Source organism: Zygosaccharomyces rouxii (genome assembly GCF_000026365.1).
Source record: "Zygosaccharomyces rouxii strain CBS732 chromosome C complete sequence".
In the NCBI taxonomy this organism is placed as follows: Eukaryota; Fungi; Ascomycota; class Saccharomycetes; order Saccharomycetales; family Saccharomycetaceae; genus Zygosaccharomyces; species Zygosaccharomyces rouxii.
The window spans coordinates 733,302-750,286 of record NC_012992.1 but is presented as its reverse complement, the minus strand read 5'-3'; the positions used below and the strand labels follow the sequence as shown (position 1 = coordinate 750,286).

The following is a 16,985-nucleotide window of genomic DNA, read 5'->3' as shown; positions in this document are numbered from 1 at the left end:
GACGTAAAAAAAAAAAAATAAAAATAAAAACAAAGATATACTAAGATAGCAGTATAACGCTATTTATCCGAACCGACTTATTACTGCTGAATGCCATCTGCCTCTCTTTTCAAAGTACCGATGAATTCCAAGAATCTACCAATGTTAACATCCACGCCGAATTGATAGACGAATGAACTGGACAAATAACTAGAGAGCAAGGCTTTCAAATATGATTCTGGAATGTTTTTCAGAATTTCCACTGGACCAGCCACATCGATCAGCAGTTTGGGGATAATCTTGTTCAAAAGCAAGTAATTACGCAATTTAACGTCGTTTAACCACAATTCTGTAGAATAGATCAAATCATCATTCAATTTGTTAATGGTCAAGGAAAGAACGTTAGACAGTTCGGAAATAGGTTTGTGAGTTTTCTGATTCAATTTCCACAATTGACCGAATTCACCCACGGCATTACGGTCAATCCTGCGTTGTACTTCAGCAACATAACCGCTGTAAAATTCGGTCCTAGAATGGCTATCGGTACCAATGAACTTGTTAACGTAGTCATGATCATTCAATGCTAAAGAAGCCAAGACTTCCATAGAAGAAGAAGTGACACCACCTTTGTTTGCAGATGCATCTTTAATTAAAATACAACCATGAGCTTCCAGGGCCACTTTAGCAGGTTGTGCAATGAACAGATTAGCACCCTCAACAATATATGGAATCTTACATTTGTTAGTCTTCTCATCAATGTAGCTTTGAATGTTGTTCAGATTGATAGAATTGGGTCTACCACCACAGGGAACAAACAAATCAACATGGTCCACAAATCTAAAGATCTCTTTATGGAAAGTATTTCTAAAAGTTGTACCATTAGCGATGTTAACGCCAGATGGCAACGTAATATCCACGTCATCCACAGATACAAAGAACCCCATAGGTCCTAAGAGAGATCTATCAAAATGTGATATCATTTTTCTTTCCTTAGCTAATCTGAGCAACTCATCCTTTTTCAAACCTTGAGGATCACACAAAACACCCGAACCATCGAGGATACCCACATATAATTCGTTCTTGGTGGACAAAAGAATCTCATTGGATCCCAAGTCACCATCTGGACCACCTGTCTGGAATTTATGGATGACGGCATCTTCTAAATGCAGAGTCTTGTAGAGTTCATTCACGTAAGCACGAACACCTAACGAAGTCATACCATATTCATCGTGAGGAATACCGCCCAATTGTGGAGATTTACCAGTGAGGAAAGATTTCCACCAGGGGCAACCTCTTGCTCTAGCATGTTTTGTAGCCCAATCGACAAAACCTGCAGTACCTTCATCGGGACCAAAGAACAAGATTTCTTCTTGGTTCAAAAGGTCAACATATTTTTCCTTGAGTGGATCTTTGATCAAGATATCAATGATAGAATCCACGTATTGCGTAAACGCGATAAAAGTTTGATCTGGTGCAGTAAGCCCTGGATTCAATAGAATAACACCTTTGGAACCACCTTCTGGAATATCCTTATTCTTACGCTGTTGAGTAGATGCCAATTGATAATTTTCGTCGACAACAGTCTTCGAATTCATATCGTAAACATCTTGCGTTTTTGAACAAACGATACGAATACCACCACGAGCCACATCTCTAAATCTAATGTGGAACCCCTTGAAAGTGTTACCAACGACAAAGAAAATACCATAAGGTGTTTCTGGATATTCAATTGCTGGCATAATTAATTTTGGATCCAACCTGAATGAAATGGCCACTTTCCTAGTGATAAAGAAATTGGTCTTTAAGATAGCCTTATTGAATAGACTCAAGGTCTTTAACACCAACAAATCTGGTGAATCATTAGGTAATAATTTTGCCAAGTAATTTTCGAAATCCTCGTCAGATTTGAAAGGTTCCAATTGAGATAGACGTTGGTATGAAAGGGTTCTTTCCATAGATCTCGATGCGTCTTGATAATAATGAATTTCTGCAAAATTTTTGTACAGTTTGGAAACAATGGTATGGTACTTGTGCAAAGTAGCAATAATCATTGCCTGAGTATACGTTTCATTTCTTAGTTTACGTTTCAAATTGCTGATAATTTCTAAAAGTGTGGTGTCTGTATCCTTGATGTTTAATTGACCCAACAACGATTGATAATCAGAACCTAGACGATTAATGAAATGATTGATAAAGATAGAGGCAACATGTGCATAAATAGCTTCTTGTGGAGAATATTGACGTTTCTCATAAACTTGTTGAAATGAATTGTTAGGAATGGCATATAGCAACGAGGCTTCTCTTTCCACTTGTCTAATGGAAAGCTCTAATGCATTTGGTAAGACATCGTCAGGTTGTCTTGACTTATTCAAATAGATGGAAAAAATAACCACATCGTTAGCATTAAAAGACTCCAAGAAAAACTTTGAAGGTCTTAATTTATAATAGTGGAATAATACGTTCAATGCTGAATAGTAACGTTTAGTGGTAAACCTTCTAAATCCCACTAGCAATCTAATTTCATCATGATTTTTAACCGAATGGGTAGTCTTGATAACAGGACCTTCCCTTTCACCAACCAGATTGATTAGTAGACCATACAATTTTTTATTCTCGGTCGAGGAAATCTGAGCCATAGTCTGATCACTAATGCCATCGATATCACCTTGCAAAAGTTTGGAGGGAGTAATTGGCCCATGACTCTCGGGGAAAACACTGTCGTAGACAAACGTCAATTTTAATCCAGACTCTCTTGTCCAAAAACTGACTAAACGACTACTTTTGTGGTCTTTATTGTCGAGAAATAAATCATCGATTTGTTCGTCTAATTGATAAGGTTGTGCACTATCGACACCCAAACTCTCCATAAATAAAGCTGCACCTTTATTGATAACTTTATTTTTAATGGTAAATTGGGGACCTGTCTGATCGGTGGCCTTTGACGTACCATTGAACTTAGCCTTAGCAAATGAATCCAATTTGGATGCATAAAGAGAATGAATCACATTAGCAACGGTTTCTGCATTTTGTTTAGCAAAGAAAAGATCGTCAATTCCCAACGAATCGTAAAACCATGCAACTTCCTGTTCAATTAAGTCATCTGGGATGAAACCTTGCTGGTCTAAGATGTCAATTACTTGTTCCTTTTGTAGATCGATTCCTGGGAAATCGAACACATGGTAATCCGAAATTGATGAGATGGAAAGTGATGCAATATCGGGAGTTGTCTCTGAATGCATATTAAATTTAGTTCTTATTTCTTGTAGTGTTGTGGCCCTCCCTTAATTCTGGCAGGGATATCTGGAGACCTATATAGATTGAACCTGAGGAGTTCGTGAGGTAGTGATCTGGTTTTGCGTCAAACAATCGCTTCCTAACTTCCTAAGCTTGTTACGAGGCAATATTCTTTGGTTCTTATATTACTTGTAAGTAGCTATTACACAAGTACTTATCGTAGAATGAGTCAAAGGAGTCATTATGCCTCGCGGAGACATTTTAATGAGCCGTGGTGTCGGACAACCATTGCCGATGAAACGTTCACATGTAGCATTATTATAATTGCCACAATCTCGTTTGCATTGGATCTCATTGGATCTACGAGGCTGGAGAACCGGTCAATTGAATGCCTTAACAAGCTCGACGGTCAATAGATTCCGACGTGGGGGAAAGAAGAAGCTACCTAATATGTAAACGCCGGAGTTTCTGCCCTTTGGGGGAACAGAAAACGAATAATTAGCGCTGCTTATCTTACAGGTAATGCAATGGTTCCGCACACTGCTATACACCTCGATCGAGAATTTAACTCGCCCATCCCAGCAGAATTGACTGAGGGAGGGAATAAATCAGACTACTCTTGTTGCTGCTCGATGAAAAATCATATCGCACGAATGTTTACCTCATCGCTTCTCGATATAATGGATAATACTTGATAAACTGTGCTTCCATAGGCACAAAACTCCTGCCGTGGTTTATGTTCGAACTAATTTGCAGCATAGGGCCGTAGGAATGCACATGTGAATACTGAAGAAGTTTGACAACGGTTTGGACTCAACATGTCGAAGGATCGATGATAGAACCGTCCTACCTGTGCATTGACATAAAAGCAAACTTATCCCCCTCTAGTAACGTAATAACAACTCTAATGCAATTGTATAAGGACTTAATCTTGCCTACATCTCACATGATCATCACGTTTTGATGCACACTCTAAAAGGTAAAGCTCATTTTTTATTTTTCATTTTTTATTTGATTTTTTTCTCTCTTCACCAACTCATCGCTTCGTCTCAACTACGTGCATAAGAGAAGAAAGATCGAAACTACAAGTTTTGAAAAGTAATAATGGCAACTCCTGATACTGTAAAGCCGTTAGTGGACAGAATCCTGTCCCATCCGTTACACTTTAAGATATCAAACTCCAACCAAAAAAAAACGGAAATGGATGAAAAGGTAGATTCAGATGTATCTAATACAGTCCCGTACATAATGATCGGGAAGTCCGATGAGCCCAATGGAAATAACGATGGGGGGCAAGAACCTTCCCAGGCAGGTTCAGATCAAGATTCTGGAGCTCCTGAAGGCCATCAAAGAGATTCCAAGAGGCGTAAAGTGGTTCCTAAATCACTGCAAGAGGCTCTTAGTATGTATACTAAGGGCGAAGGTAATTCCGAAACTAATAGTGGTAGTACGAGTGATTCTGATGGTGATAGAAACCAGAGTGGTAGTGAAGAAGTCTACCATGAAGCCAAGGAATTTGCAACTGGTGCCGGCGGGGAAGAAGAAGATTTAGGTGAAGATCTAGGGGTTTCTGAAGGGGGCACAGATTTGAATGACGATAGCTCCAGTGAAGAAGATCAAGATTTCGAAGATCAACCGGGGTCGGCTAGTGAGGTAGATGATAGCGATGAAGATGATGAAAGCGATGAGAGTGATGAAGGTGCCAGTGCTGAAGAAAAAGATGAAGATGATGAAGCTGCCGAAGAGGATGAAATTTCAGAAGATGAAAAACTGCAGTTACAGCAAGAAGCCCTTGAGGCTAAATCGAAGGAAAATTCGAAAAGCGCTAGTGCAACACCGGTTCCGGAATCTAAATCGCAAAGCGTCGACATTTCTTCTTTTTACCAGTTTAATGAAGAGGTTAATGATGCAGGTTCAGTTAAGGGCCACCGTATTGTCAAGAATTGGGGCCCTTATTTGACAAATCTAAGGCCAAAAGGTCTGCTCAACCATGGGGTCACGTGTTACACCAATGCCGCTGTGCAGGCGATGGTCCATATTCCAGCTGTTCAGCACTATTTGTTTGACATCTTGCGTGGCAAACACTCTGACAAAGTCAGTCCTGATTCTGTCTCATATGCTTTTGCAGAAATTACGAAAAGGATGTGGTCACCACAGGATAAGTCCAAGAAAAAGCGTCAATCACTTCAGTACATTAATCCTAAAAAATTGATTGCTAGATTGGACGATATCAATTGCATGATGAGTGTGTGGCAACAAGAGGACTCCCATGAATATTTTATGTCGCTTATGTCCAGGTTACAAGAAGATTCCGTACCAAGAGGTCACAAATTGACAGAATCCATTTTGTATGATATCTTTGGTGGTGTTTTGGAGCAAGTGGTCACTTGTAAATCTTGTGGTAGCATTTCTAAAACCGAGCAACCATTTTACGATCTATCATTGCATCTAAGAGCTAAGAAGAAACAAAGTAACGGTGTGGATAGTTCCCAAAATGATCAGAATTCCAATAATGATTCACAACAACCATTACAGCAGCAGCAACAACAACTACAGCAGCAGCAACAACAAGAACAAAATTCCAGGAAATTTTCCATCGAAAAATCTATAAGTGATTTCTTTTCACCTGAACTGATAAAAGTCGACAAAGAACAAAAAGGTTATGTTTGCGAACGTTGCCACATGACTACAAATGCCATTAAACACAATTCCATACTGAGGGCACCAGAAACTCTCTTAGTTCATTTAAAGAAATTTCGTTTCAACGGTACGTCTTCATCAAAGATGAAGCAAGCCGTGTCATATCCAATGTTTCTGGATTTAACAGATTATTGCGTGGAGGGTAAAGAATTGCCATTAAAGTACCAATTGATTACAGTAGTCGTACATGAAGGTAGATCACTCTCGTCAGGCCATTATATCGTACACTGTAAACAACCGGAAGGTCATTGGGCAACCTATGACGATGAATACATCAACAATATCAATGAAAAAGATGTCCTAAGAGAACCTAATGCATACTATTTGGTCTACACTAGACTAACACCCAAGGAAGCTCCCCTACGGTCATCACCGCTAGTGGCTAAAGATTGGGAGATCCCAGATCAATCTTCTACCTCTTCAGGAACTCCAATATCATCACCAAAGGGCAATAAGCATAATAACAATAATAAGAAGTGGAAGAAGAACAAAAAGAGAAGATTCAACCAATAGACTATGTAAATTGTATAAAAAAAAAAAAGGAAAACAACACAAAGAGAGATTAGAAAGGCATTTTTCTTCATATTTACAAGCTAATAATCATATTTTCATGGCACAACTTTGATACCCATACTTTTGGCAACACCAACGACAGATTTAACAATCGATTCCATTTCCAACATAGCATGCTTACCATCAGTCTTTTTTATCTTTGCAATTTCATAGATATGCTTTAATGACAATTCCCCAACAGTTCTATCTGGTACAGTTATGTTAGGTTGACCATGTCCCTTTTCAACGCCTAATGCCTTCAGCAGAAGATAAACTGTAGGTGGTGATTTCATTTCAAATGCAAATGATCTATCAGGTTTAATGGTGATTAAAACGGGAACTGGCACACCTGGCTGGTACATGGACGTACGTGCATTGAACTCTTTACAGAAATCCATAGCTTTGATACCTTTGGAACCAAGTGCTGGACCCACTGGTGGTGATGGAGCTGCTTGACCAGCTCCAACTATAAGTTTTACCATAAGATTTTTCGCAGCTTGTGACATGATGGGTCCTAGGCTCTTTGCTTGGTCTTCTTTATCACTTGAGCACTAGTTTATCTCTGTCTTATGGGATGACCTGCTGAAATTTTTCAATTATCAACAAGCAGGCGCTTGTACGTAATTGTAATATACCGAAATATCATAACATATATATATCAAAAAAAAATGGATAAGAATACATATTAGCAAGAGTCCATAATAACGTTAAAAATTTCAGGTAGTATAGAGGGTGTATCGTATTTGTGGTGGAGAAGACAGAGAACGACATGGAACAAATATACAGAAGAAAGGCCCATCCAAATCCATCCGCGGAATAAATCATAAAACAAATACAAAATAAAGAAAAAAATCATAATAATAATAATAATAGTAATAAGAGTCTACCATCCACGTTCAACTTCCCCCCTTCTTCTTTCTTTTCTCCAGACCTGCGATATGGGCTTCACTTTGATCCACTTGTGTATGTTTGTGATCTTCTGCGTTAACAACTTTGAAGTTGAGACCTTGCTCTACCATGTGGCACATTTGTATACTTTTTACCCATGGATCATCCATGATTTCTTCTATACTTGCACGACATGCAGGAGCTAAGTCAATCATACGAGACACAATATGTTGACATTCTTCAGGTAAAGAATGATAAAGTCTTTGAGGGCCGATGTTTGGGTTATTGGGATCAACAGGATTGTTAGTTTTCTTTGGCGATGTGCCTGGATCTTGGTTATTGACTAGTTTGTCGTAGGATGGAGGATCTGGTGTCCTTGTCACCAATGCACTCAAAGAATCACAATCACGGCCAGAACAGAACAATTTGAAAGAGTTATCTCTCAGCTTGGGAATCTTCCATGGGAATTTCTTAAGAATCATGCATGCAAATATGATGGCAACCGACCAGATATCCACGGGACGTGGGTCGTATTTCGAGAAAATGCACACCTCAGGGGCCAAATATGGATCACTACCAACAATACCACTAGCTTCCACCAAAGTTTTTGATAACGGATACGAGAAAACTACAGCGGCACCGAAATCGATCAATTTGACGATCCCCTTTGTGTTAATCACACAATTATCTAACTTCAAATCTCTATGTGCCAAACCCAAACTGTGTAAATATTGAACACCACATAAAATCTGTTTGAAACAACAACATATTTCTTCGTAAGACATTTTGTTACTCATAACAATTGCAAACAAATCGTATTCGCAGTATTCCATCACCTGCAAGATGCGGTTATTCTCGTAAACAATTTCGATGGTTTCAATAATGTTAGAATGGCGCAATGTGGAACCTATGCAGTATTCTGAAGTAATCTTTTTAACATAGTCTCTCTTGGATTCACTGTCCAATTTAGTACGAAACTCCTTGACGGCAAACACTTTACGATCAGCTGCACGCCTGACTAATTTAACTGAACCACCAGCACCAGCACCTAAATCATCACCTGTCTTGACATATCTTTTGTGAAAGGGCAAATTTGCATCGGGAGTAGAACAATATATGGTTTCACCAACAACACCACCAGCAGAAGAAGCACTACTATTACCGACATTACCATTACCGCTACTACCACCACCACCAGCACTTCCACTACTACCTAACGATCCCATAGTGAAAGTTGCATGTGCCGGAGTACCAGAGGAGAAGGGTACTGCCATGGCACCGGGCGAACCAGCTTGGGCGGACAAGTTAGTACTTGAACCTTTTTTGAAGAACGATTTCAAATTGGCTACCGATGAATGACGTGAAGGTTTAGGGCCATTTTGACTTGGTGGTGGTTCATGCATCAAAGAAGATGAAGGAGAACCTGCGACTGTCTCTTGATATGATCCGGAAGGTTGTCTAGAAGACATGTAAATACTACTCTGCCTTGCCTTCATCGGTTTGGGAATTGCTGTAGCCACCGGTGATCCCGCCTTACTTGTGGTGGCTGACCCCACACCACTTCCAGCGCTAGTGGGAAGTTCTTGAGCCTGCGTCTTACCTTTACTGAAGAAGAAACTACCAAATTGTGAGGATAGCGAATTCGATCCAGAAAAACTACCAGCTTGGGCTGCATTGGTAGCATTATCTGTGGAAGACTTCTGGAATTTCTGCTTTGAAATGAAAAAACGAGGTTCAACACTATCCACCTTTGGTGAAGATATCACATTAGAATCAATTGCCGAAACATTATTAGGCAAAGCACCACCATAGGCCTCCAACCACGAATTCGATAAGGATGAACTGTTGCTACTGCTACCACCACCAACGCTAGAATCTTTATTTGAGTTGGGAACGGAATATGGGATACTGCATGACAACGAAGGTGGATGTTTACTGGACCCACTCAATCTGTGTGGCGTGTTGGAGACACCTAATCTGCTACCAGGCCTAGCTCCATCAATGAGAAAAGATCCACCATTTCTCTGCAGCGAACTTCCATGCAAAGCTGCAGTATGTGCCGAATTAGCATCCAAAAAGCTCGAAGGGAAGTGTGCACCAACACTACCACTTTGGAAAGAAGAACTAGGAGTAGAAGAATCTTCGCCAGAATCGACTTGAGTAACAGTAGTAATACTCGTTGTAGAATTTTCACCGCCTGGACCCAGGGGGCGTTCCAATTCCAGGGGGGCTGTCGAAGGACTACCCAAGGGAAATTGCTGATTATTATTATTCGTAGCAGTGTTTAAGGATTCTGCTTCATTTCTTCGCTTCTCCTGTAACAACCTAGTCAAAGAAGACATCCTGATCCCACTACCCTACGTATATATTGTCTTTTGTATTCTGTCTACTTTACTTTACTACTATACAACAACTGTTGAAGTTTGTTTCTCGATCTTCAAAACGAGAAACACAGGTATGACTCGATCAACTTAAAGGTTCGAAGACAAATGGAGGGAGAAGTAATCAGAAATACGATTAGTGGGCGTAGAATTGATCTTCGACAACAGATAATATGACTGCTGGATAGTTTCTTATTAAGCTCTTCTCATCACGTGACCACAATTTCACTGTAACAGCTTAGCCCTGTCAGGATGAACACCAGTGGTCGTCTTTTGATCAGTCTGTGATTTTTCAGATGATTTTTCAGATGATTTGTCTTGTATAACCATGTTCTTAATACGTTCTCTACGCTCGTTAATCAGTTTTTCGTTCTTCTGTTGTAATTTTTGCAATCTTTCATTACTATTACCACCACCACCAACGGTAAGCTCGACATTAATTTGTCTACCTCTTAGTGTTGTTTTATGCTGTAGCAGAGCAATATCCATACGACGCTGAATGTTGTCCTTAGGTTCAAACTCAAGGAAAGCGATTCCCTTGTCAGGACGGAGTCTGATTTGATCTGGCGAACTTGATTTGAAATGGGCTTGCAATTCAGTTTGTGAAGTCTCTTTGTCCAAATTACCCACGAAAACGAGGAACCTGTTATGGTGCTCTTGACGTGATTTGCCCTTTTTACCACGACGAGTCTTACGCTTCTTTTTTGCTGGCGCCGGTTCCTCTGGAGGTTCCTGCTCAGCTGCACGCTTCAACGACTTATCATGTTCACGTTCCTCCTTGGATTTCTTAAACTGTTGAGCCTTCAACTGCTTCTTGGTGAGCTTCTCCGCCATATTCTTGTTAGCTCGATGAGCTCAGAGATGAGATAAGTTTGAAATTTTTCACTGTGCGATGAGATGAGTATTTGTTCAACTACAGAAAAGATTTACTATTATACATAAAAAAAAAGAAAAAAAAAGAAAATTATTGACGATCTTCTAGTAGAGTCTGATGCATAGATCTGAGTTCAGCATAGGCTCCCTTGAGAGTAGTTAAATTTTCTCTCAATTGTGCAATTTCTTGGTCCTTGCTGTCTTCATCCGCAGTTACCGTAGCAGAGGTAGCTGCGGTAGGAATTGGCGCTGCCGATGGTTTTGGTGTTGTGGAAGATTGAGACCATAGCATTTGTTCTGCCTGTACTTGGTTCAAGTATTCCTCGAAATTGGATTGTGGTGGATTCGATTGAGGTTGTTGACCGATTTGGAACCACAATTCGTGTAGATCTCTTTTGTCATGGATGTTTCTCTGCAATGCAGGAATCTTGGAAAAGTTGTGTCGTTGCGTAAGGCTAGGCTGCGATGATGATTTCCATTGAGTAGCTATTAACAAATTAGTCACAGCACCGTTCGAGGCGGCTGTAGTCAATGGTTGTATGGTTCTCAAAACTTGTTTGGAGAAGATTTCTGTGATAGCCACATGGCCATCATTATCACCAACAATGAGTAAGGATCCATCCAGGGACACCTCTAACCTGGTTGCATTAGCTTCAACAATTTTATCCACTTGTAAAGACCCTCTAGAATAAAGCTTGTCTCTACTCTCTTGGGGTTCAGGAACTAGAGAAAAGAGTTTATTCGTTGAGGTCTCTTGAATTAGGTTTGATATTTTATCACCACTGATTCTGTAATAAAGTGATAAGTTAAAAACACCCTGAGAAGTACCTACGTAACAGGCTCGATCGGCTGGATCTAGTGCTAGGCATTGGATTGGGTACGGGCACGTAAATGTTGCCAACTGTTTTGGTTCCACTGAACGGCTTAAGTTCAATGAATAACACCTTAAAGTAGCATCTTGAGAAGCCGTGAATAATCTAACATTAGAATCGCCACAAGTACTGGAGACTGCAAAATCTGTGACACTTAAAGTATGATCATGTAAAATGCAAACCGGTTTAGGTTCTTCTTCACATACTAAATCGGTAGTTTGCCAAATGATGACTCTTGAATCTTCACCACTCGTAACCACATATTTACCATTGCAAATCGATTGAATCTTGGTAATTGATTGGTAATGTGCCATCTGCTTAACTCTGAGCAAGAAACCAGAATTCATCTCCCACACATACAGTTTACCTGATGGGGTGGAGGCTAGCAATAACCAAGGTAGCGATAAATCTGCCGCCTGTGGTGAATCTTGCAGATTTTGCACAGTCTCCAAACAGCATACAACTTCAGGCAAAGGTATTCTTTGTTCCACAGATTCCCTCTTGTGATCACCAGAGATATCATAAACATTTATCAATGCCTTTTGAGACTGTGCTACCAAAAGGTATCTTTCACCAATCTGCACAGCGCTATGGGCGGAACCAACGGTAAGCTGTCTCAAACTAGTCTGCTCCAAAGAATGCACATTACAAACAGTACCAGTATTCTGGGTGGTAAAAATCACTTGCTCATCCATCTTGTTCTATATTTTCCTACTTCTGTATAGTGAGATGAGCTGAGATAAGATGAGATGCGCATGAAAAATTTCAACACGTCGTGAGCTTGTACTGAGAACTTTAAGGAAGCAGTCAGATAATCGATAAAAGAATGCCATTAGATTTCATAGGAACTGTGTTAGCTGAAGGTACCCATAGAATTCCTTACTATGAACAGATCAAGAGAATTGCACCTTACGTGATAGCGGGATCTGCTGTCAAATACTGGTCTCGAGGCGCCACCAATACCTGGGAAAGAAAATTGCATGGTAAGGTCTACCTAGTAACGGGTGCTACAACCCAAGCTATGGGGACCTCAGTTGTGCTTGAAATGGCGAAATTGGGGGCACAACTGATCATATTAGGACGTGAAATAGATGAATGGGCTACAGATTGGGTCAACGATCTGAGAGATAAGAGTGAGAACAATCTCATATATATGGAACAATGTGATTTGAGTGATCTGTGGCAAGTGAGGAAATTCGTCACTGGTTGGTTAGACAACAGTCCACCTAGAAGGCTTGATGGTGTTATAGTGATGTCAGGGGATATGGAACCGTGGGGAATACCCAGAATATCACCACCAATTAGAAGATCTTCCGTGGAAGGATTAGAATTACAAATGGCGACGAATTTTGCAGGTGTTTTCCATTTGTTAGATCTTTTACAACCAAGTTTCAAAGCCCAACCTCCTGATCGAGACTTCAGAATCATAATTACGACGTGTTGGTTGCAGTCATTGGGCCAGGTTAACGTCCAAGATCCATTGTGGCAAAATGCACCATATGAAAGTGCACTAAAGCATTTCGCTAGTAGTAAGTTGCAATTAGCGCTATGCATGCTTGAATTACAAAGAAGAGTTACAAAAGCTATCAAAGAGGAAAAAGCTGGAGGTGTTGAACGTACAGGTTTTAATGTTAGTGTTACACTGGTACAACCGGGTACAATGAGATCCCCCAGTCTTCGTCGCGTTTTAAGCAATGGATCAGTTACACTTTTGCTGTTCTTCTATTGTATCATTTTGTACCCCTGGTTACTCCTGTTGACCAAGAGTGGCCATCGTGGTGGCCAAAGTATCTTATACGCATTAATGACACCTGAATTGGAAGAGGTCAATCTCGAAAATAATGATGTTAAATACATCTCTGATTGCAAAATAATAAAATTTGCCCGTAAAGAATTCACTGATGTCAATTTACAGGCTCAATTGTTTGCGAATACCCAAAGAGATATACTGGAATTTGAGAAGAAAATGGCCATCAAACGTAATCAGATGAAGTCCAAATCCAATTCCAATTCCAAGTCCAATACTAAACCGGATTCCAATGCAAAAAAATGAAGTAAATAGTATTACGTTAAAACAAATTCTTTAAAATTAATCATTCTATTAAATCTTTACAGTATAACACAATTGGGGGATTTCTTTGACTTACGTACTTTTGAACTAGCCTGTCTCTGTTGACTTGGTGAATTACTTGCCGCGGTTCCCGTGGGAGGCACTTGTTGCGGTTGTTGTGACAATGTCGGTGAATTATTCTTTGGTACCAGACCGATATTATTTTTTGAAGGTGATCTATTATTGCTATTGTTAACTTTTTTCCTCGGTAGCTTTGATTGTTTCTGTTGCTTCTGCTGCTGTTCCATTAACTGCCTCTGCTGTTCCTCCTCTCTAGCAGCCAATAATTGCCTATGTCTTTGATCATTGTTATTCTGTTCATCTAATAGCCTTTGTGGTTCATATACACACGAACGTACTGCCGCTTCAAAGACTTCTCTGACACCTACTTGGGTCGCAGCAGAACATTCAACGTATCCCATAAACCCACAGTGTTCTGCTACTTGTTGTGCCTCTTCCGGTGAGATGTAGTCTGCCGATGGCGACCTAACACCTGCAATTTCTTCCTCCTCTTGATCTCTCAAGTCCGTCTTTGTACCTACTAGTAAAATTGGTCTTTTACCTAGTCTCCTTAACAATTCTGGATTGCCACTATTACAGTTCTCTCTGATTTCCGGATACCATTTATCAGTCACATTACGCAACGAGCTACGTTCTACAACACTGAAGCAAACTAAGAAGATATCTGTTTGTGGATAAGACAACGGCCTCAGTCTATCATATTCTTCTTGTCCCGCTGTATCCCAAAGGTTTAGCTTGAATATTTGAGATTCTTGGTCTGGTCCTGTTGCACCTTCTGGTAAAACTAAAGTTGTGGAATAATTATCGAAAACTGTTGGGATATAATCTTGTGGAAAACTGTTTGTTGTATAAGATATTAGCAACGATGTTTTACCAACAGCACCATCTCCTACTAAAACACATTTAATTGGTCGCATTTAGTGAAAAAATACGGCTCTACTCTCGAGGTATCTCAGAGGTTCAATTCACCTTGTAATAGTAATTATAAGAATTACAATTATAACAGTAATATCAAAAACGATAATTATTCTGCTGTTTATAAAGCAAAGAGAATCGAACGAGTTGCCAGTTCGTAAAGACAATGCAGAGATTGTAACAGCTTAGGAATTCGGAATAAAATAAAATAAAATGAGATAGAACAAAAAAAAAAATAATAATACCCACCGAGCTTAACCTTTAAGTAGCAAAGTGATAAAAATTATTCTTTACGTGTATCCTTCATTTTTATTACCATTTTTTGTTGTATCAATCCAATATCGATTCCATTTTTGATTCCTAATATACATCAGTCTTATTCTCGTCGTATTCGCGTTAGTTTATTTCATTTTTAATAGGCTGGTTCCATTGGAATTAGTGGGAAAAAAAAGTATCAATACCATGCAGAGTCGAACGGCTGCAATTGGCAACGAATAAATTTACGTGTCATTTGGCGATACAAAAGGCAATTTGTGGGAGGCACTGATAATGTTTCCCAAAAAGTTGTAAAGCGCGTTGTTGTATGTTTGGATTTCTCTTAATGGTTAAACCCAAGACGTAGGCCGGATGATTTTCACACCATATTTTGTGGGTTCGAATAAAAGCTTGGAAAAATCGCCATGGTTATTAAACTTTCTCGAAAGGCACTGGAGTTGCTTACGATAACTATCAGTCATCGTCGTGAATTTATTTTAGTTTATTCTAGTTTATTTTATCAATTTCTTGACGACAGTGTGACGCGCGACAGAGGGACACAGTGAAGATTAAGTCTTTTGTACAAGACGGAACAAGACAAGGCTGAAATAGAACTGAAATTTATATGCTATGGGGTTGGTTAAAGTGACATACCATCAAATAACGATTGTAATTGATTTGAAACGTTTCAAATCGTTTTAAAAATATTTTTCTAGTCCCAGAGCCAGTGAATCAATTCACTGTTGAGGTTCAGGGGGAGCTTCTTGTAGAGTAATGCTCTTATCAAAATTAAAGAACTTGGTAATCTGGTAGAATACCTGCTAAATTTGTTAGATTTTACGTTTTGAGGAATGCATTATTCAGATGTACCAGCACTTGGTTAAACATTTCTTGGCGAAAGATAGAAAGAAGAAAAAAAAATATTAGCATTCGGTATGGTGCTCCCAATTTCTGGCCGAAAATCAGAATTTAACCGGTCCGTTGGCCCAGTTGGTTAAGGCGCCGTGCTGATAACGCGGAGATCGGCGGTTCGAACCCGCCACGGACCAGAGTCATCTGGCTGATTATTCTTTTCTTTTTACCCTCCGTAGTCCAGAAAGATTACTGTTTATCCAACAGTCACTCTTTGCATCCGTACATACTACACCCATTCACCCATATAGTACACCCGTACAACCTGTACGAAAAGTTTTTCTGCCTCGGCTGCCGAAACCGAACACACCCGACGCACCGACTCAAACTGAGCTCATCGCCTTTCAGAATATTTCATCAAAAGTAGTGTTAAAACACTACGGTACTGTTGACACTATATTATTGTTTCTATTTAGTACCCCATAGACCCACGCTACTGCACAATGGTTGCCCTAATTTCAAAGAAGAGAAAGCTAGTCGCTGACGGTGTCTTTTACGCCGAATTAAACGAATTCTTCACCAGAGAATTGGCTGAAGAAGGTTACTCCGGTACTGAAGTTAGAGTTACTCCAACCAAGACTGAAATTATCATCAGAGCTACCAGAACTCAAGATGTCTTAGGTGAAGGTGGTAGAAGAATCAACGAATTGACCCTTTTGGTTCAAAAGAGATTCAAGTACAAGCCAGGTACCATTGTGCTTTACGCTGAAAGAGTTCAAGAGCGTGGTCTTTCCGCCGTTGCTCAAGCTGAATCCATGAAATTCAAGTTGTTGAACGGTTTGGCTATCAGAAGAGCTGCTTACGGTGTTGTCAGATACGTTATGGAATCTGGTGCTAAGGGTTGCGAAGTTGTCGTTTCCGGTAAATTGAGAGCTGCTCGTGCTAAGTCTATGAAGTTCGCTGACGGTTTCTTGATTCACTCTGGTCAACCAGTTGCTGACTTCATCGACACCGCTACTAGACACGTTCTAATGAGACAAGGTGTTTTGGGTATCAAGGTTAAGATCATGAGAGACCCAGCTACTACTCCAAGTGGTCCAAACGCCTTGCCAGATGCTGTCACTATTGTCGATCCAAAGGAAGAAGAACCAATCTTGGCCCCATCTGTCAAGGACTACAGACCAGCTCCTCAAAAGGTTGAAGAAGAAGGTGCCGAAGGTGCTGCTGCCGAGGCTGCTGCTTAAATACCTTGAATATATGTACCCTTTGTATAATTTTTACACATATTTAAGACAGAGTCTATTGAAAAATTCATCGATCCCGTTCTTTAACTTAAAACTGCTATTGTTGCAA

General features: G+C 40.0%; 9 protein-coding genes and 1 non-coding gene across 10 annotated transcripts; 4 read left to right on the top strand and 6 right to left on the bottom strand.

Annotated features, from left to right (window-relative positions):
- Window positions 1–80: 80 nt before the first annotated feature.
- Window positions 81–3,218, bottom strand: GDH2 (glutamate dehydrogenase (NAD(+)); the record flags this gene model as incomplete). The annotated part of the gene is made up of 1 exon (XM_002496027.1): window positions 81–3,218. The coding sequence occupies one exon, from the start codon at window positions 3,216–3,218 to the stop codon at window positions 81–83; it is 3,138 nt and encodes a 1,045-aa protein (XP_002496072.1).
- Window positions 3,219–4,317: 1,099 nt separating this feature from the next.
- On the top strand, window positions 4,318–6,426 carry UBP10 (ubiquitin-specific protease UBP10; the record flags this gene model as incomplete). The annotated part of the gene is made up of 1 exon (XM_002496026.1): window positions 4,318–6,426. One exon carries the CDS (start codon window positions 4,318–4,320, stop codon window positions 6,424–6,426), a length of 2,109 nt encoding a protein of 702 aa, XP_002496071.1.
- Window positions 6,427–6,521: 95 nt separating this feature from the next.
- MRPL19 (mitochondrial 54S ribosomal protein uL11m) lies at window positions 6,522–6,971 on the bottom strand (the record flags this gene model as incomplete). The annotated part of the gene is made up of 1 exon (XM_002496025.1): window positions 6,522–6,971. The coding sequence occupies one exon, from the start codon at window positions 6,969–6,971 to the stop codon at window positions 6,522–6,524; it is 450 nt and encodes a 149-aa protein (XP_002496070.1).
- Window positions 6,972–7,361: 390 nt separating this feature from the next.
- Window positions 7,362–9,695, bottom strand: NPR1 (serine/threonine protein kinase NPR1; the record flags this gene model as incomplete). The annotated part of the gene is made up of 1 exon (XM_002496024.1): window positions 7,362–9,695. One exon carries the CDS (start codon window positions 9,693–9,695, stop codon window positions 7,362–7,364), a length of 2,334 nt encoding a protein of 777 aa, XP_002496069.1.
- A 264-nt stretch (window positions 9,696–9,959) lies between these two features.
- On the bottom strand, window positions 9,960–10,568 carry NOP6 (Nop6p; the record flags this gene model as incomplete). Its single annotated transcript, XM_002496023.1, has 1 exon — window positions 9,960–10,568. The coding sequence occupies one exon, from the start codon at window positions 10,566–10,568 to the stop codon at window positions 9,960–9,962; it is 609 nt and encodes a 202-aa protein (XP_002496068.1).
- Window positions 10,569–10,698: 130 nt separating this feature from the next.
- IPI3 (chromatin-binding/pre-rRNA-processing protein IPI3) lies at window positions 10,699–12,174 on the bottom strand (the record flags this gene model as incomplete). Its single annotated transcript, XM_002496022.1, has 1 exon — window positions 10,699–12,174. The coding sequence occupies one exon, from the start codon at window positions 12,172–12,174 to the stop codon at window positions 10,699–10,701; it is 1,476 nt and encodes a 491-aa protein (XP_002496067.1).
- A 131-nt stretch (window positions 12,175–12,305) lies between these two features.
- Window positions 12,306–13,532, top strand: PBR1 (putative oxidoreductase; the record flags this gene model as incomplete). Its single annotated transcript, XM_002496021.1, has 1 exon — window positions 12,306–13,532. One exon carries the CDS (start codon window positions 12,306–12,308, stop codon window positions 13,530–13,532), a length of 1,227 nt encoding a protein of 408 aa, XP_002496066.1.
- Window positions 13,533–13,588: 56 nt separating this feature from the next.
- RHO5 (Rho family GTPase RHO5) lies at window positions 13,589–14,527 on the bottom strand (the record flags this gene model as incomplete). The annotated part of the gene is made up of 1 exon (XM_002496020.1): window positions 13,589–14,527. One exon carries the CDS (start codon window positions 14,525–14,527, stop codon window positions 13,589–13,591), a length of 939 nt encoding a protein of 312 aa, XP_002496065.1.
- A 1,228-nt stretch (window positions 14,528–15,755) lies between these two features.
- Window positions 15,756–15,829, top strand: ZYRO0C09658r. Its single transcript has one exon. It is a non-coding gene; the product is annotated as a tRNA-Ile (tRNA).
- Window positions 15,830–16,135: 306 nt separating this feature from the next.
- RPS3 (40S ribosomal protein uS3) lies at window positions 16,136–16,876 on the top strand (the record flags this gene model as incomplete). The annotated part of the gene is made up of 1 exon (XM_002496019.1): window positions 16,136–16,876. One exon carries the CDS (start codon window positions 16,136–16,138, stop codon window positions 16,874–16,876), a length of 741 nt encoding a protein of 246 aa, XP_002496064.1.
- Window positions 16,877–16,985: the final 109 nt, after the last annotated feature.